This window comes from Leuresthes tenuis, unplaced genomic scaffold, assembly GCF_036924035.1.
Source record: "Leuresthes tenuis unplaced genomic scaffold, fLeuTen1.0.hap1 SCAF_4, whole genome shotgun sequence".
NCBI lineage: Eukaryota > Metazoa > Chordata > Actinopteri > Atheriniformes > Atherinopsidae > Leuresthes > Leuresthes tenuis.
In genome coordinates this window covers 38,679,921-38,705,397 of record NW_027325358.1, presented here as the reverse complement: position 1 = coordinate 38,705,397, position 25,477 = coordinate 38,679,921, and the positions used below count along the sequence as shown (strand labels likewise).

At 48.2% G+C, this 25,477-nt stretch overlaps 1 protein-coding gene across 2 annotated transcripts; it reads left to right on the top strand.

Annotated features, from left to right (window-relative positions):
- Positions 1-262: 262 nt before the first annotated feature.
- Positions 263-24,868, top strand: kdm2aa (lysine (K)-specific demethylase 2Aa). 2 transcript variants are annotated; one of them, XM_072383674.1, is made up of 24 exons: positions 263-413; positions 7,771-7,909; positions 8,390-8,468; positions 8,604-8,650; positions 8,941-9,119; positions 9,216-9,322; positions 9,403-9,496; positions 9,653-9,806; positions 9,884-9,999; positions 10,081-10,207; positions 12,694-12,941; positions 13,048-13,125; positions 15,826-15,953; positions 16,567-16,690; positions 17,329-17,457; positions 17,624-17,707; positions 19,325-19,430; positions 19,519-20,166; positions 21,423-21,582; positions 22,764-23,009; positions 23,080-23,243; positions 23,386-23,532; positions 23,603-23,821; positions 24,203-24,868. In XM_072383674.1, exons 1-24 carry the CDS (start codon positions 408-410, stop codon positions 24,382-24,384), a joined length of 3,711 nt encoding a protein of 1,236 aa, XP_072239775.1. In that variant the 5' UTR covers positions 263-407; the 3' UTR covers positions 24,385-24,868. The 2 variants fall into 2 exon arrangements, with proteins under 2 accessions (XP_072239775.1, XP_072239774.1); XM_072383673.1 differs by lacking the exon at positions 263-413 and adding an exon at positions 796-1,396.
- Positions 24,869-25,477: the final 609 nt, after the last annotated feature.

Genomic DNA, 25,477 nt, shown 5'->3' with positions numbered 1-25,477 from the left:
GCAGGTTGTTATTTGTACGTATCTTGTAGCTTTGTCCGCTTGTTGACAAAATAAAATGAATCTCTTGTGTATTTTGCGTTAGCGTACTTATTCATTTCAGTTGTAAAGCAAAAGTATAGCTCGCACGGTGATCTTTGGTCCTCCCGCTCGCCGTAGTCTAGCCGTATACGTTTGAGTGACACACCCTTTTGACCAATCCGAAGAGTCAAAGAAAACGTTCCAGCCAATAAACATCATCTGGGCCAAGTTGCGCTTCCATTTGTGGAGCTGCGGACACTTCCTTGTTGAAGCGAATTGTACAAAGCGTGTGTCTGCGATGTGAGCGTTTGGAGAGGTGACATCCCACAGAAAGTGTTATACCTGTCGGATTACTTAAGGTGAACTGAAGCTGTTGGATCTCTGAAGCTATGGGGGTAAGAACCACCAAAGGTTGAAATTTGAGTATAATTTGGGTTATTTCTGAAAAATTACGAGTTATATTTGGGTAACGGGGTGGAGGCTATGGCGTCAAATCATAATGCGATTGGCTACTATTCTTGACCGAGTGTGTGTTCATCCACTTATTAATCTGGTTTAACAGATCAACCAATATGGTGTGAGCTCTTTCGGTAGGTGTCGTGTTATTGGTTGCTTTTCAGCTCCTTTACGTGTCTATTGGGTGTTCTTGTCCAATCGTAGGCTACATTTGTTTCACGGTGACTGACATCGCTATAGTTCAATGAGCGGCCTGTAGCGCTGTCTGTGATTGGCCTAGAATACGTTTGTGGGCGGGATGTAGAGTAATTTCACGGTGAAACAGAAAATGGCGGTTGTTCGGAGTTGTTATGCTGTCCCGCATTAACAAAGCAGTCCTTTTCTTGCAGTTGGACTTCTCTGGGTTCAGCTAACTGTTATAGTCTGACCTGAGTTCATGTTGAGGTTACTGTTGGCATAAACAGGACGTCCTCCAGTGTGTCAACCATTAGCAATGCTCGACTTTAATAAGTGAAGCTGTGGAACAAAGCTTCTGTCGGTCTTGATTTTATGAGAATGATGATCTGATGTAAAAGTTAATCCACAGTTACCGTAGTTCTGTTGTGGACTAATTAAACTGATAACGTAGCTGTGAGTCAGAGCTGGAGCGGATAACGCGTCTGCAGAGCATCTGTGAACTCTGTTAGCTTAGCAGAGGGTCGGTCGGTGACTTTTTAAAAAGTTTGGCAGTGAGGCTCAGCCTCTAATGCTGAGCTGAGCCCCGGACACACGCCGCCGCCCAGCTTCGTGTTGACCAACAAACAGCCATGTGGCGCCACGGGGCAGGTTAACGTGGTCCTATGGAAATGTTCCATTTCTGTACCGCGTCTCGTTTCTTCCTCTGAAAATGGATTTTTCAAAGCCACGACACAGCAAAAGACTGGTAAGTTTGGATTAGGACCAGAATGCAAAACAAGAACTAAACACGGAGGTTGCAAAAGCACTCATTGTGACTGAGTTTTTCGAGTCAGCATCTGATGTGAGTGAGGCTGTAGATGTGTTAGTAAAGACCTAAGAGAAGTGTTTGAGTAAAGCACAACTGCAGGTGCCTCCATGGAAGCACCCTATCAAGCCTGCAAACTTTGTCTCAAGCTATATACTAGGTTTTAATTATCTATAATATATATCCATATACAGCATAATGTCTATAAGCGCATGCCACCAGTCTTCCTAATAAACACCAGAGCCATGGCCAGCCTGTCTGAGTGGGAGCACTTTGGTCTCTCAGATGGGACCTCAGGACACTGCTTATGTTGGGGAACGCCTGCTGGGTGGATTTGATTGGACGGTAGCTGAAGCAGCCGCTGACATGATGTGTACAATGCCGGGGAGTTTCTCTCTCTCTCTCGGTTTCCTCTTCCAACATGAACTTGATGAGCTTCAGTGTGGATTTTTGTGGCATTGAGGTCTAATCTGGTCCTCTTGCTTCCCTGACATCGATCCATTTTCTATACCGACAGTCCGTTAATCGGGTAGCGGGTGGGCTGGAGCCTATCCCATCGGGCGAAAGGCGGGGTACACCCTGGACAGGTCGCCAGTCCGTCACAGGGCCACATAGAGACAAACAACCATGCACGCTCACACTCACGACTACGGACAATTTGGAGTCACCAATTAACCTGACATGTATGTTTTTGGATGGTGGGAGGAAGCCGGAGAACCCGGAGAGAACCCACGCATACACGGGGAGAACATGCAGACTCCACACAGAAAGTGCTGTGAGGTGACGGTGCTAACCACCACACCACCGTGCAGCCCGCTTCCCTGTCATATTTCCCACAATTTGCTTGAATGTTCTGCTGGTTCCCTCAATCAGTCTGTGTTGGGCCGCTCTGCCATGACGGTCTTACACCAGAGGAATCATCACAGTAGAACAAGCTGTGAAATACAGCTGGCCCATTGTGTGGTTCTGAACATTTATGTACCTATAATATCTGCATCCAGGACGTAATGATGTGCTGCAGCTGTGACTCTTTACTGCCCCTTTCAGCTGCTTTAAACCGGTGCTGCATGTGCTGCAGCTGTGACTCTTTACTGCCCCTTTCAGCTGCTTTAAACCGGTGCTACATGTGCTGCAGCTGTGACTCTTTACTACCCCTTTCAGCTGCTTTAAACCGGTGCTGCATGTGCTGCAGCTGTGACTCTTTACTGCCCCTTTCAGCTGCTTTAAACCGGTGCTACATGTGCTGCAGCTGTGACTCTTTACTGCCCCTTTCAGCTGCTTTAAACCGGTGCTGCATGTGCTGCAGCTGTGACTCTTTACTGCCCCTTTCAGCTGCTTTAAACCGGTGCTACATGTGCTGCAGCTGTGACCCTTTACTACCCCTTTCAGCTGCTTTAAACCGGTGCTACATGTGCTGCAGCTGTGACTCTTTACTGCCCCTTTCAGCTGCTTTAAACCGGTGCTGCATGTGCTGCAGCTGTGACTCTTTACTGCCCCTTTCAGCTGCTTTAAACCGGTGCTGCATGTGCTGCAGCTGTGACTCTTTACTGCCCCTTTCAGCTGCTTTAAACCGGTGCTGCATGTGCTGCAGCTGTGACTCTTTACTACCCCTTTCAGCTGCTTTAAACCGGTGCTGCATGCGTTTCATGTGCTGCAGCTGTGACTCTTTACTGCCCCTTTCAGCTGCTTTAAACCGGTGCTACATGTGCTGCAGCTGTGACTCTTTACTGCCCCTTTCAGCTGCTTTAAACCGGTGCTACATGTGTTTCATGTGCTGCAGCTGTGACCCTTTACTACCCCTTTCAGCTGCTTTAAACCGGTGCTACATGTGCTGCAGCTGTGACTCTTTACTACCCCTTTCAGCTGCTTTAAACCGGTGCTACATGTGCTGCAGCTGTGACTCTTTACTACCCCTTTCAGCTGCTTTAAACCGGTGCTACATGTGCTGCAGCTGTGACTCTGCAGCTGTGACTCTTTACTGCCCCTTTCAGCTGCTTTAAACTGGTGCTGCATGTGTTTCATGTGCTGCAGCTGTGACTCTTTACTGCCCCTTTCAGCTGCTTTAAACTGGTGCTGCATGTGTTTCATGTGCTGCAGCTGTGACTCTTTACTGCCCCTTTCAGCTGCTTTAAACCGGTGCTACATGTGCTGCAGCTGTGACTCTTTACTACCCCTTTCAGCTGCTTTAAACCGGTGCTACATGTGCTACAGCTGTGACTCTTTACTACCCCTTTCAGCTGCTTTAAACCGGTGCTACATGTGTTTCATGTGCTGCAGCTGTGACTCTTTACTACCCCTTTCAGCTGCTTTAAACCGGTGCTACATGTGTTTCATGTGCTGCAGCTGTGACTCTTTACTGCCCCTTTCAGCTGCTTTAAACCGGTGCTACATGTGCTGTAGCTGTGACCCTGCAGCTGTGACTCTTCACTACCCCTTTCAGCTGCTTTAAACCGGTGCTACATGTGCTGCAGCTGTGACTCTTTACTACCCCTTTCAGCTGCTTTAAACCGGTGCTACATGTGCTGCAGCTGTGACTCTTTACTGCCCCTTTCAGCGGCTTTAAACCGGTGCTACATGTGCTGCAGCTGTGACTCTTTACTGCCCCTTTCAGCTGCTTTAAACCGGTGCTACATGTGCTGCAGCTGTGACTCTTTACTACCCCTTTCAGCTGCTTTAAACCGGTGCTACATGTGTTTCATGTGCTGCAGCTGTGACTCTTTACTACCCCTTTCAGCTGCTTTAAACCGGTGCTACATGTGCTGCAGCTGTGACTCTTTACTACCCCTTTCAGCTGCTTTAAACCGGTGCTGCATGTGTTTCATGTGCTGCAGCTGTGACTCTTTACTACCCCTTTCAGCTGCTTTAAACCGGTGCTACATGTGCTGCAGCTGTGACTCTTTACTACCCCTTTCAGCTGCTTTAAACCGGTGCTACATGTGTTTCATGTGCTGCAGCTGTGACTCTTTACTACCCCTTTCAGCTGCTTTAAACCGGTGCTACATGTGCTGCAGCTGTGACTCTTTACTGCCCCTTTCAGCTGCTTTAAACCGGTGCTACATGTGCTGTAGCTGTGACCCTGCAGCTGTGACTCTTTACTACCCCTTTCAGCTGCTTTAAACCGGTGCTACATGTGCTACAGCTGTGACTATTTACTACCCCTTTCAGCTGCTTTAAACCGGTGCTACATGTGTTTCATGTGCTGCAGCTGTGACTCTTTACTACCCCTTTCAGCTGCTTTAAACCGGTGCTACATGTGCTGCAGCTGTGACTCTTTACTACCCCTTTCAGCTGCTTTAAACCGGTGCTACATGTGTTTCATGTGCTGCAGCTGTGACTCTTTACTGCCCCTTTCAGCTGCTTTAAACCGGTGCTACATGTGCTGTAGCTGTGACCCTGCAGCTGTGACTCTTTACTACCCCTTTCAGCTGCTTTAAACCGGTGCTACATGTGCTGCAGCTGTGACTCTTTACTACCCCTTTCAGCTGCTTTAAACCGGTGCTACATGTGCTGCAGCTGTGACTCTTTACTGCCCCTTTCAGCGGCTTTAAACCGGTGCTACATGTGCTGCAGCTGTGACTCTTTACTGCCCCTTTCAGCTGCTTTAAACCGGTGCTACATGTGCTGCAGCTGTGACTCTTTACTACCCCTTTCAGCTGCTTTAAACCGGTGCTGCATGCGTTTCATGTGCTGCAGCTGTGACTCTTTACTGCCCCTTTCAGCTGCTTTAAACCGGTGCTACATGTGCTGCAGCTGTGACTCTTTACTACCCCTTTCAGCTGCTTTAAACCGGTGCTACATGTGCTGCAGCTGTGACTCTTTACTACCCCTTTCAGCTGCTTTAAACCGGTGCTGCATGCGTTTCATGTGCTGCAGCTGTGACTCTTTACTACCCCTTTCAGCTGCTTTAAACCGGTGCTACATGTGCTGCAGCTGTGACTCTTTACTGCCCCTTTCAGCTGCTTTAAACCGGTGCTACATGTGTTTCATGTGCTGCAGCTGTGACTCTTTACTACCCCTTTCAGCTGCTTTAAACCGGTGCTACATGTGCTGCAGCTGTGACTCTTTACTACCCCTTTCAGCTGCTTTAAACCGGTGCTACATGTGCTGCAGCTGTGACTCTTTACTACCCCTTTCAGCTGCTTTAAACCGGTGCTACATGTGCTGCAGCTGTGACTCTTTACTACCCCTTTCAGCTGCTTTAAACCGGTGCTGCATGTGTTTCATGTGCTGCAGCTGTGACTCTTTACTACACCTTTCAGCTGCTTTAAACCGGTGCTACATGTGCTGCAGCTGTGACTCTTTACTACCCCTTTCAGCTGCTTTAAACCGGTGCTGCATGTGTTTCATGTGCTGCAGCTGTGACTCTTTACTACCCCTTTCAGCTGCTTTAAACCGGTGCTGCATGTGTTTCATGTGCTGCAGCTGTGACTCTTTACTACCCCTTTCAGCTGCTTTAAACCGGTGCTGCATGTGTTTCATGTGCTGCAGCTGTGACTCTTTACTACCCCTTTCAGCTGCTTTAAACCGGTGCTACATGTGCTGCAGCTGTGACTCTTTACTGCCCCTTTCAGCTGCTTTAAACCGGTGCTGCATGTGCTGCAGCTGTGACTCTTTACTGCCCCTTTCTGCTGCTTTAAACCGGTGCTACATGTGCTGCAGCTGTGACTCTTTACTACCCCTTTCAGCTGCTTTAAACCGGTGCTGCATGTGTTTCATGTGCTGCAGCTGTGACTCTTTACTACCCCTTTCAGCTGCTTTAAACCGGTGCTACATGTGCTGCAGCTGTGACTCTTTACTGCCCCTTTCAGCTGCTTTAAACCGGTGCTACATGTGCTGCAGCTGTGACTCTTTACTACCCCTTTCAGCTGCTTTAAACCGGTGCTACATGTGCTGCAGCTGTGACTCTTTACTGCCCCTTTCAGCTGCTTTAAACCGGTGCTACATGTGCTGCAGCTGTGACTCTTTACTACCCCTTTCAGCTGCTTTAAACCGGTGCTACATGTGCTGCAGCTGTGACTCTTTACTACCCCTTTCAGCTGCTTTAAACCGGTGCTACATGTGCTGCAGCTGTGACTCTTTACTACCCCTTTCAGCTGCTTTAAACCGGTGCTACATGTGCTGCAGCTGTGACTCTTTACTACCCCTTTCAGCTGCTTTAAACCGGTGCTACATGTGCTGCAGCTGTGACTCTTTACTACCCCTTTCAGCTGCTTTAAACCGGTGCTGCATGTGCTGCAGCTGTGACTCTTTACTACCCCTTTCAGCTGCTTTAAACCGGTGCTGCATGTGTTTCATGTGCTGCAGCTGTGACTCTTTACTACCCCTTTCAGCTGCTTTAAACCGGTGCTACATGTGCTGCAGCTGTGACTCTTTACTGCCCCTTTCAGCTGCTTTAAACCGGTGCTACATGTGCTGCAGCTGTGACTCTTTACTACCCCTTTCAGCTGCTTTAAACCGGTGCTACATGTGCTGCAGCTGTGACTCTTTACTACCCCTTTCAGCTGCTTTAAACCGGTGCTACATGTGCTGCAGCTGTGACTCTTTACTACCCCTTTCAGCTGCTTTAAACCGGTGCTACATGTGCTGCAGCTGTGACTCTTTACTACCCCTTTCAGCTGCTTTAAACCGGTGCTACATGTGCTGCAGCTGTGACTCTTTACTACCCCTTTCAGCTGCTTTAAACCGGTGCTACATGTGCTGCAGCTGTGACTCTTTACTACCCCTTTCAGCTGCTTTAAACCGGTGCTACATGTGCTGCAGCTGTGACTCTTTACTACCCCTTTCAGCTGCTTTAAACCGGTGCTGCATGTGCTGCAGCTGTGACTCTTTACTACCCCTTTCAGCTGCTTTAAACCGGTGCTGCATGTGTTTCATGTGCTGCAGCTGTGACTCTTTACTACCCCTTTCAGCTGCTTTAAACCGGTGCTACATGTGCTGCAGATGAAATCTGTGTGGGGTATCATTAGATGTGGTTGGTTTTAAAAAGTATCTTGTTCAGAAGTGGTGCACAACAGAACTGAAATGGTCCCTCAGCTGGCAGGAGCACACTGTATGAAGCCACATCATTACTCTGCTGGAACACAGCACAGACCTCATGGAAAAGGTGGACAGCTGATGGTGCACAGGAGGGAGCAGGGGTCCCTGTGTCATAATCTGGGAGCCCCTGTGGCTTCTCTTGGTGTCAGCGAGGAAGATGTGACCCTGTGATCATATCTTTGTGTCTCTTGTATTCAGTTCTCCTCTTGTTATGAGCACTTCTTTGTGTTGTAGATGCCTGTCTTCTTCATGTCTCTTATTCTGCCCCCACACCACAGAGGGCTGGTACCAGACGGCGATACCATGATGACGGCATCTCGGATGAGGAGATTGAGGGAAGGAGGACGTTTGACCTGGAGGAGAAAGTCAGCAGTCTGAGGTTCAGTTCTGACCGCGTTGTCCGGATGGAGGGAAGCGGTAAGAAAGCACAGTGATGTCACATTGTTGGAGGGCGAGAAGCTTCTCATGTTGGAAATACTTTAAGCTAACTTTAATACTAAAACTTAAATCAAATATCTCAACATTCACAGTTCAGTGTGTCAAAGCCAGTGGGACACAGCTGTCACCAGCTATTTTCACACATGCACTGCCTCATCCGCCATGATTGTTGTGCACAAAGCAGTGATGTCACAGCGTACTTTCTGCAGCGTGTCCTGTGACATCATCTGAGCTGCAGAAAAAGTTTGGACTGGGCGTTTTGTAGCGTTCTCCGTCAGTTTGTCACAGATGTTCTCAGCTGTGCTGGTGTGAAACCCGTCACTGTCTTTCTTTGAATGGGCAGCTGGATGTTTGAGATGTTCTGCCACATCTGGATGTTGCAGTGTCACTCAGGAGTCGGTGATGGAACAATGTTTGCTGTGAAATGACAGTGTTCAAACCTTGTTTTGAATTTCTCAGATTTCTCCTATGAGTACATCCAGAAAAGTGGCCTGAGGGACCCAGTCATTTTTGAGAAGCCGGAGGGACTCGGAATGAAGTAGGAGCACTCTTTATTTTCCCTCATTTACTGGTTCAAACATCTGTTTCTTTAGAGATCTCCACTGCCATGAAATGATGCACAAACTAAACAACATGAGCCCTCTAACACGTTGACCAACCTGTGCTTCTGTAGGATGCCTGATCCTGACTTCAGTGTCAATGATGTGAAGATGTTCGTTGGTAAGGTCAAGCTATGAGCTTCAGTTTATTACTTACAGTACAGTGTATCTCTTAGCAGCTGTGTACATTTATTTCAAATTCAAGACTCAAACAAAATCAAATTTCACTTGTGGGATCTGGAGCTGACTCTCGTGCTCTTCGTATTAAGAACCAGTTGAAGTACAAAACTCTGGTACTCACATGATTGGATCTTATGTAGTGGAACTGTTGAGGGATGAGTGAGTGGAACTGTGCTGTCAGAGCAGGAGTTTCTGCTGTCCTGTGACTAACAGACCCCCCCACACACACAGGAAGCAGACGTATGATTGATGTGATGGATGTGAGCACTCAGAAGGGGACAGAGATGTCCATGGCCCAGTGGACACGTTACTTTGAGACCCCTCCGTCTCAGAGAGACAAGCTCTATAATGTCATCAGTCTGGAGTTCAGCCACACCAAGCTGGAGAACTTGGTCAGGAGACCTGCCACAGTACGTGCACTCACTCATTGTTGGGCATCTCTGTCATCTGAAACCCACTGAACCATGAGTGTGATCAGTGTTGTCCCTTCATATTTCTGAGTGCAGGTGGATCTCATAGACTGGGTGGACAACATGTGGCCTCGTCACCTGAAAGAGAGACAGAGAGACTCGACCAACTGCATCAATGACATGCAGTACCCCAAAGTGCAGAAGTATGACCTCAGACTGTGCACACATGGCTGAGTCAATGTGAGGAGAAACAATTGGACTGAACGATGCCGTTTCCCCACAGATACTGTCTGATGAGTGTCCAGGGCTGCTACACAGACTTTCATATCGACTTTGGAGGCACCTCGGTGTGGTATCACATACTCAGAGGGAGCAAGGTGGGACTGGGGGGGGTTAACACACATTTCTGCTTCTTGCCTCCTAAATGAAGATCACCATGTGAATCCTGCTTTGGCAGACTGTTTGTTTTCTCTGTCGACAGCTGGATGTTGGCTGCAGTTTGTGGTGATGGTCACTTGGGGGTGTGTTTTCAGGTGTTCTGGCTGATCCCGCCAACCCACCCGAACCTGGAGCTGTATGAGAACTGGGTGCTGTCAGGGAAACAAGGAGACGTATTCCTGGGAGATCGAGCATCTGACTGCCAGAGGATTGAACTGAAGCAGGGCTGCACCTTCATCATACCATCAGGTACTTGTTGAACTGGACACGCACGTGCTGAAGCATTTCAACATGACATAGTGCTGATGTGTGTGGCCAATACTCAGGTTGGATTCATGCTGTCTACACCCCTGTGGACTCCATGGTGTTTGGAGGAAACTTCCTGCACAGCTTCAACATCCCTATGCAGCTGAACATCTGTAATATCGAGGACAGGACACGGGTAGGTGCAAACACGCTGCCCTGAGAGGAGTCAGTGGCGCACGTGATGGATCTCAGAGTTGTCCTCTCGCCTCCACCTCAGGTTCCAGTGAAGTTCCGTTACCCCTTCTTTTATGAGATGTGCTGGTACGTGTTGGAGCGCTACATCTTCAGCCTAACCAGGACGTCCTACCTCACTGCTGAGTTTCAGAAGCACTCTCTGGGGATAGGTACGTACGCAGCCATGCTTGGGCTTATGTGCTGTGAAAGCTGAAGCTGCTCTCACTGGCTGGCTCCTCGGCTTTAGACATGGGGTCATCATCCAAATTTCAATCTTCCATTGGACCAAAAACTGTTTCCCCAGGGGGTAAAAGATTAGTTGAACATTTTCTCTCTTTGGCTGGGGGGTGGCATGCTGTAAATATGATTGCTATAAGAAGTGCTGTCGTCTTTGTTGGAGCACATGTTGGTGTGTAGGTGCTGTAATACTCACTGCTGTAGAAAAGCAGACGCATGTGAAGAATAATGAGGTTTGGGATTGAATCACTCCTTCATGTGAACTCTCAACTGGACTCAGATGGTCGTGGCTCTCTTTCATGCTCCAGAGTTCTGTCCGTCTTCTCTTCCCTTTATTCATTCTTTCACTTCCATGTGGCTGAATGCAGGGACAGAAGGACTCGTAACAAGGATATGGTGACTGTGTGAGAGCTGCTGGCGGCTTTATTTTTACTTTCCACACACACCATGTTCAGGTGGTGGAGATGTGGTGTGTTCGGTGAGTTCCAGCAGTGGTCCAGTTAAATGGACCGGTCCAGCAGAAACTGGAGCTGGACTCGCCTCAACATGACGCATGTAGCCACCTTAACTGGCTGCAGTGCCTGGATAAAGTCCTGCATCTGACATATCAGACTCGGTGACGGTGCTGATGTCTTTCTTACATCTGGGGAAAGTAGTGCAGCTGTGACGCTCAACCATGTCAAATGCACCCTTCCAACGTGTTGCTCCGTCTGTCACCAGTCTGTGCACAGGGAGCTCCACTTTTGTTTTTGCTCCAAAGCATGGAGTGCTGTAGCACTTCTGTGGGGAAACCCTGCCACACGCCGCTCGCGTGCAGCCGGCAGCTTCGGTGCATGCTGGGAGGCCAGGTTGAGGGTGTGCGTGTAGCACTTGATGTGAAGAAAGCTGTGCAGCAACAGCAGCTGCGTTGTCTGTGACTAAAGCGTAGTTTAGACTTCTCCGTCATTTCAACGGCGTCAACGTGGACCCCTCCGCCGTCGCCCGCACCTCCAAAAATCCTAACTGCACGTCACGTTGACGCGGGCCGTAAGGGCTGTGATTGGTCCGCTCAGAACGTCATTTCCAGCAGCTGCTTTTTCCGGTCTTAATGGCTGAACACGGCCAAGAAGCTCGTCAAATCAGCCCGCGGACATTCGAAAGTATCTAAAGTGCATTTGTTCATCCAGGTCCTCAGTGGGGGAACCAGTGTTGTAAATTCACCCGTTCAGCCTCGGCCGGTCGTACAGACCACCCCCGCAAACGTCTTCTCTGTCGCCTGCTTCAACATTTGCAATTTAAGCATTTGGTCTTCATATTGATGAGCTCCAGCTGCAAATACAGCTGCTCCACCTCGGTTGTCATTGGTTACTGTTGTTAACTGTGACCGGAAGAAGAAGCAAGGATTCGGCCATAACCCCTGAAACCACACAAACACACAGCCACACACAAGCATAAGGCAGCATCTCTCTGTGAAATGTCCCGCTCGGCTGCTACGTTACGAAGAAGCTCAGCAACGTTTGCCCCTGTGTGACACTCTGACATGGCCCTTGTTGGGAGGACATGAGAGGACGTCCTCTGCGATGTCGTGGGCTGTGAAGGTGACACACGACTCTGTGCCCGTGAGGTCCAGGCGTCGCAGGTAAGAGCAACTCGTTCAGCCCTGCTCAGCTCTTCTTTGACACCTGACTTCACCTCGTGGAAGAGCTTAGGAACGGCAGTCCAAAGTATCAAAACATTGGATTTAAAAGGTATGGGTGCTGGTCTTAATTCTGGTGGTCTGCGTCCGCCATTGTCAGCTTTCGTCCCGCTCTCTGCTAATGTCTCACCTTTACAGCAAGGCCGAAGTTTTGTTTTTTCCGGGAGAAAAATCTATTTTTTTTTTTCTTTCCCCACCCCTACTAGACACTTCCATCATTGGCACAGCTATACAATTATTTGTTTCTCTGTAGTTCCCACGTGCCTATGTGATGGTTCCCTCCTGATGTTTTGGTCCTGTGATGCTTGAGTTGCTGACTGAATCTGAACCTGAATCACATTTGGAAATGTATGGGATGTCCTCAGGTGTTTCTTAGTCTGATGAAAACCATCACATTTGAAACGTCGCCGAACTTAGAATTGAATCCATAATTCAGGAAGCATTGTAGTGTACAAAATGACTTTTTTAGAGCTTAAAGAGGGTTTTGTTCAACACCTGGTGTTAATTCTGTGTGTGTGTGTGTGTGTGTTTGCACATTATTCTGCTTAATTATCATGTTTTACAGACTGTCTATCCACTGTGTGGGAGACTCGGCATGTGTTGATGGAAATTTCTGTTAATGTTTGGATCTCAGTGTTGCTCTAACGGCTGCATTTCAAACAATTAAGCAGGAATATGTGAGGTACAGAATGACTCCTTTCTGCAGTGGAGTTGTAGATGAATGGATCTCTGTCCTTGTGGAAGGTCTGAAGCGCCCCTCTGGCTCAGATGCAGTCAGTGAGCAGGGGATGGAGCAGCAGGAGGAAGGGGGGGACAGGGATGAGGAGTCGCCCGGACAGCAGTCTGACAGACCCGCACTTCAAGTCCACCTGACTCCTCTGGAGCTGGAGGGACTCTGGAACCTGCTGGGTAAACTTGAGGCACTGCCATCCAACAAGAAGTGTGTCCCAGCAGGGATCCAGAATGCCTCTGTGCTCATTACACATGTCAAGGTATTGTCCAACTACGTGTGATTACTCTGATGTTCGTTTTTGATGTATGAAGATGTCCTTCCCTGCATTTTCCACTTCACCCTCCTTGGTTTTTGTTGTCCTGCAGGCACTCCTGAAAGAACATGCTAACGACAATCCCAAACTGTCCTACACAGGAAGACCCATTGTCAAGTGGCCAAAGAGGGTAAGCAGTCTTTACTTTTAAGCTCTGTGTCCAACACAGGAACTTTGCCACAGACAAGAAATCTACGAAAGATTACAGGGAACGTTTAATCAGGCCCGGTCCCTCCTTCCCAGACGCCAGGTGCAGGACCATCTGTGCTCTGTGGCGAGATGCATCATCATCCTGAAACATGAGCTCAGCATTACCAAACATCCTTTGGCTTGATGGAATGAGTTAAAAATGTCAGAGTCCACCTGTACATTTCATGTAGAGGTAATGGCTGCCATCTCCCCTGGTTCCGACATTGAATTAAATTGAATTCAGTTTTATTTATAAAGCACCAAATCACAACAAATGCCATCTCAAGGCACTTAAATAATAAAGTCCAATTCAAGCCAATTAGAGTTTAATTAATTGTAATCATAATCTAATGAAATCCAATTAATTAATTTAAAAATAATCCAGTTAATTCATATAGAGCCAATTTAAAAAAAAAAAACAATATCCTAGCTAAGGAAACCAACAGATTGCACTGAAACTTGTCTTCAGTCCAATCTCCCGTCCTGAGCCTGAGGGACTGTGGAAAGGAACGACTCCCTTTAACAGGAAGAAACCTCTGGCAGAACCAGAACCAGGAAGAAACCTCTGGCAGAACCAGGAAGAAACCTCTGGCAGAACCAGAACCAGGAAGAAACCTCTGACAGAACCAGAACCAGGAAGAAACCTCTGGCAGAACCAGACTCAGGAAGGGTGGCCATCCGCCTCGACCAGCTGGGGTTTGAGAAGACAGAAAAGAGGGAAAAGAGGGGGGATAAACACCATAACACCATTCAAAGGATACCTGTTGGAACAGGGAAACACAAGTTAATAACCACAATAATGTCACATGGACATAAAATCATTTGAGAAATTAAACAGGAGGAAAAAGAGAGCAAAGTGAGGAAAGGTGTGACAGATGAGGTCCCCCAGCAGTCTAAGCCTATAGCAGCTTAACTATGGGATGTTTCAGGGTCACCTGAGCCATCCCTAACTATAAGCTTTATCAAAAAGGAAAGTTTCAGCCTGATCTTAAAGTGGAAAGGGTGTCTGCTTCCCAGACATTTACTGGCAGCTTATTCCACAAGAGAGGGGCCTGATAACTGAAGGCTCTGCCTCCCATTCTACTTTTAGAAACTCTGGGAACAACAAGTAAACCTGCAGTTTGGGAGCGAAGTGCTCTGTTAGGAAAATATCTTACAATGAGATCTTTAAGATATGATGGAGCTCGGTCATTAAGAACTTTATATGTGAGGAGAAGAATCTTAAATTCTATTCTGAATTTAACAGGGAGCCAATGAAGAGAAGCTAAAACTGGAGAAACATGATCTCTGCTGTTAGTTCTCATCAGAACTCTGGCTGCAGCATTTTGGATCAGCTGGAGGCTTTTCAGAGAATATGTGGGACAGCCCAATAATAAGGAATTACAGTAGTTCAGTCCTGAAGTAACAAATGCATGAACTAGTTTCTCTGCATCACCCTGAGACAGGATGTTCCTGAATTTAACAATATTACGAAGGTGAAAGAAGGCAGTCCTAGAAACCAGTTTTATATGTGCGTCAAATGATAAATTCTGGTCAAAAATAACTCCAAGGTTCCACACTGTAGAACTAGAAGCCAAGGAAATATGATCTAGAGTAACTATATAACTAGACAGTTTCTCCCTGAAGCGCTCGGGTCCAAAGAGAACAACTTCAGTTTTGTCTGAATTTAAAAGCAGACAGTTCTGAGTCATCCGGGTCTTTATGTCTTTAAGACAGGCTTGTAGTCTGACCAACCTGTAGGTTTCATCTGGTTTCATAGATAAGTACAGCTGAGTATCATCAGCATAACAATGGAAATTTATGCCATGCTGTCTGATAATGTTACCTAATGGAAGCATGTATAAAGTAAAAAGAATCGGTCCAAGCACAGAACCCTGAGGAACTCCATGACTTACTCCAATGTGTGAGGAAGATTCTTCATTTACAAGAACAAACTGGAATCTATCAGATAAATATGACTTAAACCAGCCTAATGCAGTTCCTTTAATCCCAATAACATCAGTGATGGTGGAGATGTGCCTGTTTTCTTAGTCAGTCATCTTTCTATGTTTCAATGGATCTGCACCCAACTAAAGGTCCGGCATCATGTCATTGTCCATGAGAGGTTTAAATGTTTTTAAAAGTTTGAGCCTTAAACCTGCATTGACTTTAGTTCGCTCTGCCTCAGGAATGTGCCTATCACAGCTTTGTTCCCAGCCCTGCACCTCTGTTGTGCTTTACGGCTGCATGGCGTTTTTGTGCTTTTGATGGCGTTTTTATGACTTCTCCAACATGATGACAAATCGATGTGTTTGACTGTACATGTGCAGAGCTAACAAGAATTTGATGCTATCACTGTGGTGTTGCATCCCAAAACTGTAGGGGAGAGTCAAGCAGCAAAAAATTCCAAATTCTCTAGTTAATCTTTCATGTTAACACATTTTTATGAGATTTGGGGGAAGATTATGGACAAGATGACTGAGCCATAAAGTGAAAATGCAACTGTGGGAATACTGTACCAATCTGTAATGTTAGCCCCGCCCCTAAGGTTCAGGGTAATCTCTGAAGTTGAGGGTTAAAATATTTCCTCCACAACTTCATCTGGCCCCTGGATCCAACTAGATATCCGATGTATTGATTCTTTTCTGCTCGCCTCCACCAGCCCTCTTGGTATCAGCCTCCGCCTCCTCCACCACCACCTGCTCGTCCTAAACTGGCCTCTACACCCATCATCCCACGACCTCAGAAACCAGCCTCTTCCATGTCTGTGCTGAGACGGCGCAGGGTCAGGTAACAGACAGACAGACGTGTGTGTGTGTGTGTGTGTGTGAGAGAACATATTCGCATTATAAAAACACTTAACAAATCCAAGGCATTTGCACACAATTTCCAAAATCTGTACATGCAGGTGTGAGGTATTTAAAATGAAATAAAATCACATGTGATTAAAAAATAACCACACAGCTTTTGGTCTGGCATAGACTCATTGTAATGGGTCTTTATCCCTCTTGAGACATGGTGGCCTGTCGCATTGTTGGAGGAAGGGCTTTAACCCTGAAGGCTTCATCATAGGCTTTGCATAAGAAGAGGAACAATATAAGAGAGCAATGTCGATGGAATCCATCGGGCCCTCGAACTTTGCCTGGCAGCCTGTTCCATCTCCGTTAGCTGTATACCTTCCTCTATGTGGTCTCTGTCCGCATCCTCTAACACAGGAACTCTGACCTTCCTAAAGAAATCTTCTGCCTGCCTCTCTGCAGTGTTCAGAGGAGTCCTTCTAAAATGCCTTAAAGTGGTCGTTAATTCCCTGTTCATCTTTGCTTGGCGAGTAATGTTTGTTCAAAGAGGTGACCAGTAGTTTGAGCTTATGCCTTACCCCGCTGCCATGTGCTCCCTCCTGCAGATGTAAGCGCTGTGAGGCCTGTATGAGACCAGAGTGTGGAGACTGTAACTTCTGCAGAGACATGAAGAAGTTTGGGGGGCCAGGGAAGCTCAAGCAGACCTGTGTGCTGCGACAGTGCCTCTCTGTAAGGAATCCTCTTTTTTTTTTTTCCCCTAAACATTCCTTTAGAATCATCTACAGTAAAGGTGAATTAACTAAAAGTATCGATTCAAAGTTGTTTTTCAGTTAACTTTTGGAAAACAACAGGTTCTTTTGCTTTGAAACTGAGAAAACAACAAGGTGAAGTGCTAAGAATGGCAATTAAAAGCCAAATCCCTGCCAGGCTGTATAAAACTGTAGTTTTCTGTTCACCTCAGTACAAACTGAGTGATGTGTGAGAGCTTTCTGCAACAGTAGGGTTTGGTTGTTGCACATTTAGACTGCATGAATTCTTCTTATTTACAGGGTTGAATATGTTTAACAGAAAGGTTTTCACCATATTATCCTGTGTATTGGCATGAAATGTTGTGCACAAACGCCCGCAGGAGGAGTGTTTTTGGCAGACATGTTTGTTCTGTGAACAACACGTTGAAGTTTAATGTTCGATTGTATAGATGTTGGTGCCTGTCTGTCTTTTCCTCTTAAATCGAAGTAGAAATGTTGGCCCACTGTGAAAATAGCTGAATGTTACTTTAAAAAGAAGCTCCATTTATGTCCTGTTCCACCTACAGCAGCTCGTGAGGATAAATCTAATGACCTGTGCCTGTCTTCTGTCTTGTCCAGCCGGGCCTTCCTCTCTCAGCAGTGTGTGAGATCTGTAAGGAGCCTAATCAGGAGGAGACTGGAGACCCTTCCCTGACTCTGATGGAATGCTCCAACTGCGCTCAGATCGTCCATCCTGCCTGCCTCACGGTACATCTGTCACACAGCAGCATGCTTCCATTCCAGCACGTGAACTTTCTCCTTTAAACGGCCCTATAAGCCATGTTTTGGGCTTATAGGGTCCTTGTTTTTCAACCTCGTGTTGTCTTCTGACCTGGGAGCAGGTGTGACTCACTTCTCTGATGCTGCTCTGCAGGTTCAGGGTGAAGGAGTGGTGAACAAAGACCTGCCCAGCTGTTGGGAGTGTCCAAAGTGTGTCCAGGGGATCACTGAGCGAGAGGTCGGTGTTATCTCCAGCAGGCATCAGCCTGGCCCACACACACACACACACACACACACACACACACACCTGGGTGCAGTGTCTCAAAGCTAATGGCTTTGTGTTTCCTGTTTGTTTTCCATGATTTCAGTTTTTCTTTAGCTTCTTGATGCTGTTTTTATGTAACTGTCAGATGAATCGATGGCTGCTGCTCACCAGCAGCACATCCTTCCCCACAGACTGGTTCTCAGGCTGGGTCCAGGGCCCTCTGCTACATTAGGGGTCCTGTGGGATCACAGCAGGATGGGGAGATTGTCTGCTGTGGTTTTCTCCCTCCTCCTCCGCATCCCTACTATTGGTGGCAGCCCCTCTACCTTCTCAGCCAATCAGCTGGAGACCCACCTGTCTGTCGTGTGCTCCCACCCCGTTTATCCTTTCCATCTTTTTCAGAGGAAGATGTAGAGGTTGCTGCTGGTGACGGAGAACTACTTCCTGTCAGCTAACACAGGAGCGGTGCTGGTTCTGTCACACTGTTGGATCTTCTTTCTTTGTAGCTGTTAGTCAGCACTGTGTGGATCTGTACACATCTGGATCTGTGAGCAGCTGTGTTCACAGCATCTGGGCTGCACAGCCTTGTGTGTTGTCATGTGGACCTTCTGACTGAACTGTCTTTGGGTGTTTTCCCTGCTGCTCTTCTGTTGGCTTGAGGGAAAAGAGAAGAAGAGAAAGCTGCTTTTCTTGTGCTCCGTGTTATTCTCAGATGATGAGCACAAGTCTGTGTACCCGGGTCCTTCAGTCAGCTGCATTTTGTGTTGTAGCAAATTAAGAAAGCTTCAGATTTCTTGAAAGTTGACTCACAGCCATGTTCGACTGTGAACCCCCCCTTGGATATAGGGTTGCTATATGAACTTGGAATGATGCATTAGTATGTTCTCAACAAGCTGCAGACTGAGGTGATTAAACAGTTCTGTGTTGGCAGCTGCCTCAGTCTCCAACTCAGTGACGTACCACTGGATTTCTTTCTGAGTGTTTTAGTGCTGGATGTGGCAGCTTTATGCTTCATTTCCCCCACAAGCACACTTCTTTTCATTTGATTCAGTTTGGTTCAAACTTTGTTATAGACTGGAGTGAATATAATGTGCTGCATAAAATGAAGATGAAAAATGGGCCGGCTTCCCTAATGTGATGCTGTGTGGCAGTGTATGGTAGCCAGGGTTCTATAGTCCCAACATGATTGAGACGTACACGTGAGAGAAAAAGACCGTTGGACTGTCCTGCTGCCCTCCTCAGTAAAGCTGCATGGCATTTCTGCATGTTCTTCACTTCATTCCTCATCAACGTCATGGCAACGAGTGCTTTCAGGCTTTTGTGTGACTGAGGAACAGATTGTAAAGCTCCAACGTGTGGAGCATTCACCTGTCACTTCCACTGTTAAGAAAGCTCCAAATGATTAGTTTTGAACGCTGCGTGTGGCTCTGAAAGCATGGCTGTGACAGTCGTGTTCCTGCTCATTTGGGAGCATGCGATGGAGCCACTGGGATGGTTTCGGAGCTTGAAATGACACTAAACTGTGAGTTTGTCCTGACAGATTCAACTTCAAAGACCATTTCACATTCCTTTTCCTCCACTCCTGTCCAGAAAAGGAAATCTTCTTCTCTGCTGGACGCTCGTATGGCAAAGATTTACCGCCGACAGCTGCACAGCCGTGATGGAGAAGACTCCGCCAGTGACGACGATGATGAAGGTCAGTCTTTTTAAAAGATCACCCGAATAACCTTTGAATTTGCTCCTGGCTTCTCACTCGTTCTTGTATTCGGCTGTGATCTCCGCAGCATCTCAGAGGAGGAAGATGATGCTCCCTGCACGGGGAGGGGGGCACGCCTCCAGGAGGCCCTTTGGTGCCAACAGGAGAGGCCTGCTGAGGGGAGGCTCCTCCCACAGAGGGAGCAGAGGAGGGCTGGTGACTCCCAGCTCCACCTCCATCCTCAAGCTGAAGAGGGGGATGAGCGTGAGGGAGGCCGGGCGGAGAGGGCGCGGCGTGAGGCTGCGGGGGGGCTCCAGGATGCAGCGAAGAGGAGACGACTCTGAGGAGTCGGATGATGATGATGACGACGACGACGAAGATGATGAAGACGATGACGACGACGACGATGAAGATGAAGAAGAAGAAGAAGAGGGCGACAGTGAAGGAGACAAAGAGCGGCTGCAGCGTCGACACCGGAGGAGACGCAGGACTGACTACGATGAAGATGATGACGACGACAGCGAGGGGCAGGAGTTCGACCCCGAAGACGAGGAGATGGACACAGTGGAAGACGAAGAGGACAAACAGGATGAGGACGAGGCGGAGGAGGAGGGGCGCTGGGATTCAGACCCGGAGCCCCCGGTGCTCCTGGTGTCTGATCTGAATGACGAGCTGCTGAGTGGCTCCTACCTGACGGTGACTCTGCAGCAGCCCCACAAAGCCCACAGGCACTCTGGTAAGTAAGGGGGAGCGGGTACCACCCACACTGTCAGCCAGCAGGACATGCACTCATGATGTCATGGGTGGAATATTTTCTGATTAACACGAGAGAGACAGAGAGAGAGAGGAGGGTGGGTTATGTTCTAACCTTAGAGGTGAGTGGTGCAGGTGTTTGAGTGTGGGCTGTATGCAGTGGGCTCGAGACCCCTGGTTTGTGTATGTGGAGGGGGGGGGGGGGTAGAGAAGGAGAGAGAGGATGGACAGAAATGAGATAGGAAGTGTAAAAGAAATGGTTCTGGGAGACTTAGGTGTTAGGGCTAATTTAAGGCAGGTTTAGGGCAAAAACGTAAATTTTTGGGAAAATGATAAAAATTAATTTTCCCGTGGTGGAGCCAGGGGAAGGACTTAGGGTAAGGGTAAATGGAAGGGAAGGGCATAAGAAAAAGGGAGCAGGTGGTCAGATATAGGGCAAAAAAAGTTAGCTTTAGCGAAAATTATGAAAATTAATTTTCCCGTGGTGGAGCCAAGGGAATAACTTATGGTTAGGGCTGTGATCCTGTGACCTTAGGGTGAGGGTAAATGGCAGGGGAGGGCATAAAAAGGGTGAGTAGGTGGTTAAATTTAGGGTGACAACGTTAATTTTTAGGAGAATGGTTAGAATTATGAAAATTAATTTTATTGTGTTAGAGTAAAAGGGGTGGGGGGGGGATTTAAGGTTAGGGCTATGATCCTGTGACCTTAGGGTGAGGGTAAATGGCAGGGGAGGGCATGCAAATGAGGAGTAAGTGGTTAAATTTGGGGTAAGAAATTATCAATATGGGAGAAGTTAACAAAATTGAACCAAATTGACTTTTCAAAATTGTATTAATGACATACTAATAACAATGGGGGAATTCCAAAAAATGATACAAAATGTAGAATATCCTAAAAACATGAAGAAAATGTGGAATAGCATCCAGGGTTAGGGCTTCTCTTATTCACACTTCAGTTTTAGAAAGGAGGCTGCGCTGTGCAACAGATGAGGTGTGAGCTCAACCTTTTACTACTGAGGGTCAGACCAGTGGCTCCATGCTTGTCCAATCACAGGCAAGGGAGCGGCTCTGCAGGAAGCTGACACGTTAGATGTGTGCTTTGCTGGATTTCTTTCTTACTGCATTTATGTGACACTGGAAATGTGGCGAAGCCTGTTCTTTTGAACTGAGGTCATTTAGGGGTTATCTCGCAGAACCCACAACGATCCATGAGTGAAGGAGGTCTGTTTTCACCGTTCAGGCTCCATAGTTCCGAAGCTTGAAGCAGCCATGGGTCCGAGGCCAGGTGGAGGTGGTGCTCAGCAGGGCTTCGTCCAGAGGAAGGCGGCTCTTTCTAAACCGTCACGACTCAGAACTGGCGACTTCACAGCGGACGGTCTCACTCCAAGAGGTCCTGGCAGGTACAGCTCACTTATAGCTCACCATTCAGCGTACATTTGGATGGAGTTATCTCAGGGTCTTAATTCCATCGAGAGTAATCCCATCTGTTTTGTTGTCAGATGACGCGTGAGTCTTATTGTAATTTAGCCATTAATCCGATCCGATGGCCTCTGAGCAACAACTCCAGGCAGGCTGAACCTGAGGAAAGCTGCAGGTCTGTGTGGATCAGCTGCTGGGGGTCTTCTCCAACACCTTGAACCTGTCTGAGTCTCGGGCTGCCATTCCACCCCGTTTAAAGTGCCCCCCCTCCCAAAGGAGAACACCATTAGCAGCTTCAATGACTATCCAATGATCATGAGGCGCTTGGAGCAGCTGGTCCAGACCCACATTTGTTCCCACCCAGGTTTCCCCCTCACCAGTTTACCTGCAGCTCCAGCAGCTCCAGCAGGTCCACAGTGCTGTGCTGCATACAGAGCAGCCAGGAAGCTCCGTGGATCGCTGTCCTGCCTGACAGCCTGGGAATGCCCCCCACCATTTTTTCTTCAATTCAATGGTGAGGTGGAACAAGCTGCTCTTAAACACCATGAAGCTCAAGGAGCTGATCAGACAACAGTTATCCAACCCCTGTTCATCACAGGAGGTTAAGATTCCAGCACGAGTTGCTATGGTGATGCATCCCACAGAGGAAGCTTGTGGTTGATCTTCAGTTCCTCTTCCTCAGACAATGATTTTCAGTCTGCATTTTTATTCTTCTTTTCTTAAATCATCCACAGATGAATATGAACTTTTGCTTTAATACTTAAAAGGAACAAACTTTGGGGATGCAGCAGAGGCTCCAAAGGAGAGTGAAAACACTTACAGGAAATGGAAGTCGCTGCACGATTAATTACCTCAGCAGCTACACTAAATACTAACGAGTAGATTTGGGTTTTCGTAAAAGGATGGCACAAATGCACACTTCCAGGTGACCCAAAGCTAACCAAAGTGTCATTCACACTCCTCTGCAAAGAGAATCTGGATCTGAGACTCACTTTAGACCATCTGAGTAACTGTCAGTCCAAACATGGCTTCATCTCAGGCCTCATTCCAACATGAGGAGAAGGACCGGAGGCTTTCTGCAGACGGCCCTTTATATGGGTCGGCTCACTTCCCTGCTGTTCTGACCACCAATTTTATGCTTGTGGGTTGTCTTGTTTTGCAGGCCTCGTCTGCGAGGTATCCATGGCGACAGAGGTACTAGAGCTCACTCTGCGTCTTCATCAGAGGAAGAAGAGGCTGGTGCTCCTGCGTCCTCCGCCCTGTCTCCATCCTTACTGTCCCTGCCATCCTTCAAAGATGTGGGCAGTGATAGAGGAGGCGAGAAGGAGGTGTGGGTGTCTGTGTTCAGGCACCTAAACAGGGCTGAGCTGCTGGCCTGCATGAGCGTCTGTAAGGCGTGGTACAAATGGTACGTTCCCCCGCTCGGCCCATCTGTGTGTGCTGCATGCTGCCTGTAACTGCTGCTCCCATGTCTGTAGGAGCTGTGACAAACGTCTGTGGAGTCACATCGATGTGAGTCGCTGCAGCCCGCTCAGTAACCAGGCGCTGGCAGGCATCATTAAACGCCAGCCCACCTCCCTGGACCTGTCCTGGACCCCCCTGGCCAGGAGACAGCTCAACTGCCTGCTCACCAGACTCCCAGGTACTGAAATGGACACCCAGGAAATGTTAGTTTTTTTGGCTGGAGGAGGAGATGGTGCCGTTGATGTGGTTCTGATACAGCAGCACGACCCTCATGAACTCACAGATCCTCTTGTCCCATCTCGGTCTGTTTGTGTCCTCAGGTCTGAGGGAGCTGAGGGTCACTGGACTGCCCTGGTCCTGCCTGGCAGCTCTGGTCTCTCCCACGCTGCCCCAGCTGAGGCTGCTGGACCTGCGGTGGTGTGAAGGCATTAAAGATGCCCAGATTAAAGAGCTCATCAGCCCGCCTGGTAAGTGGCAGCACACTGGAAACTAGCAGCTGATGCTGGCGTAGCTGAAATGACCTCGTTGTCTCGGTAGGTTTGGAGTCGTCCCGCAGCAGGCTGAGGAACATGGTGACTCTGCATCTGTCTGGTCTGGATGTCAGTGAGTCGACTCTGAGGCTGCTGCAGCGCCACATGCCCCAGCTGGAGAGGCTGGACCTGGCCCACTGCAGGGACGTAACGGATTCTTCTGTTGCCCTGCTGGCAGCCCCTGGGACCCACACCCGCAACAACCTGAGCGAGCTCACACTGGCAGGTGGGTGCCAGCACACACCCCTCTAACCTCCATCTGAGCTCCTCTGTAGTAGTTTCAGGTGCTTGGGATCCTGGGATCTGTGAGGACGCACATTAGCTTAGATACGGCCGCTTTTGTTGGCTCCACTCCGCAGTGGTTTCTTTGCTTTGTGAATCTGTGCATAAGATGCAGTCATGACTGTCGTGTCCTCAGTGGACCCCCGACACCATGAGACCCTGCCTTTAGAGGTCAGACCTGCGGACTCAGACTTCTGATTGAAAAAACGCATTTTTCTTGCTGCAGAACTGGAGAGTATTTCATGTTTTTAAGAGTCGGGACACACTGGATCAGTCACATGCACAGCAGGCAGTAAAAGATGTGTGTGTGTGTGTGTGTGTGCAGGCTGCAGTGAGCTGACGGACGGCTGCCTGTCCTACCTGAAGCGTCTCTCCTCTCTGACTCTGTTGGACCTCAGAGGCTGTAAGGGAGTCGGTAGACGAGCCTGTGACGCCTTCATCTCTGACCTGTCCCACGTCGCCCTCTTCTGTATGATGGAGGAGAAACTCATCCAGCGCCTGGACTAGCTCCAGCCTGTTGTTCAAAGAGAGAACTGTTTGCTCCAGCCATCCACACGGGACCCCCCCACAGCAGAAGATGTGTAAAAGAGAATGAAACTGACAGCTTTGCTAAAGAAAAGTGATTCTCTTCTGGTCTGCACAACATGGAACTGCTCTTTTAAAGCGTCTCCAGCTGCTGGCCTCAGGTCCTGCTACGAGGCTGGAAGCCATCATTTGTCCTCCTGTGAGGTCCTCATCACTTTGACTGTACACGTGTTTTAAAGTTGGGTTTCTGATCCTCTCAGAAACGAACAAACGTGTCCACAGTTCTGTCCACAGTTCTGTCCGCACGGCGAGCAGCAGGTGCCGGCGCTGCTTTTCCTTTCTTTTAAGGTGGTGTTGGTCTTTGATGTAGTGATCCTCTGTGAATGGAGAACTCCTCAATAAAGGTGTGTGTGTTTCTGATCCTACTTTGGTTGGGGGTTCTGAAGCGGCCCGGGCCCCACCTGAATGTGGTTCTTTGTTTCCTTTTAGCATGGTCACCACCACCCAAACAGCTACATATTTACCACCCTGCTCCATGGCGTTCTGTGGCATGAACACTGCTTCCATCTTTATTTTTTTGCTAACTGAACGCTTCACCCCTGAGTCCGCCCCCTCCCATCCGGTCCTCTGATGTAGGTAGAAAAGAGCCATGAATCGGAGCTTTTAGTCCTCATCATTTAGCAGCTACTGTGTGTGACATCTGTAAACTCCGTGTTCGTCCCCGTCAGAGCTGATGGGTTCTGCTCCTGAGTAGCGCTGACCTTGCCACGCCGCAGCCTGTTCTGGGTAATGCTGAGGATGCAGCAGTGGTGGGGTCAGTGGGGGTGATTCGCTGCAGAGCCGGGACAAAAGAAGAGTTTCTGAAGTGAACTTTGCAGCTTTAAGGTGTGATTATGATAGCAGGAGTAAAAAAGGGATGAGAGAATACTGCTCTTACATATTTATTTAGAAGTTATCCGAAGGGTCTCCACCTGCCAGGAGGGAGGACACAGAGGGTGAACCACGTGACAACATCTGCACGGGACTTTCTGTTCGTATTAAGTGACGTAGGATTTCTAAACCCTGAGTTCAGACT

What these genes read in the sequence shown, in the direction of transcription:
- kdm2aa (XM_072383673.1), top strand. Translation starts at nt 1,361, where the DNA reads ATGGATTTTTCAAAGCCACGACACAGCAAAAGACTG. An exon ending in TGTCCGGATGGAGGGAAGCG is followed by an intron (nt 7,910 to 8,389) that starts GTAAGAAAGCAC and finishes TGAATTTCTCAG; the next exon opens with ATTTCTCCTATGAGTACATC. An exon ending in ACTCCAAGAGGTCCTGGCAG is followed by an intron (nt 21,583 to 22,763) that starts GTACAGCTCACT and finishes CTTGTTTTGCAG; the next exon opens with GCCTCGTCTGCGAGGTATCC.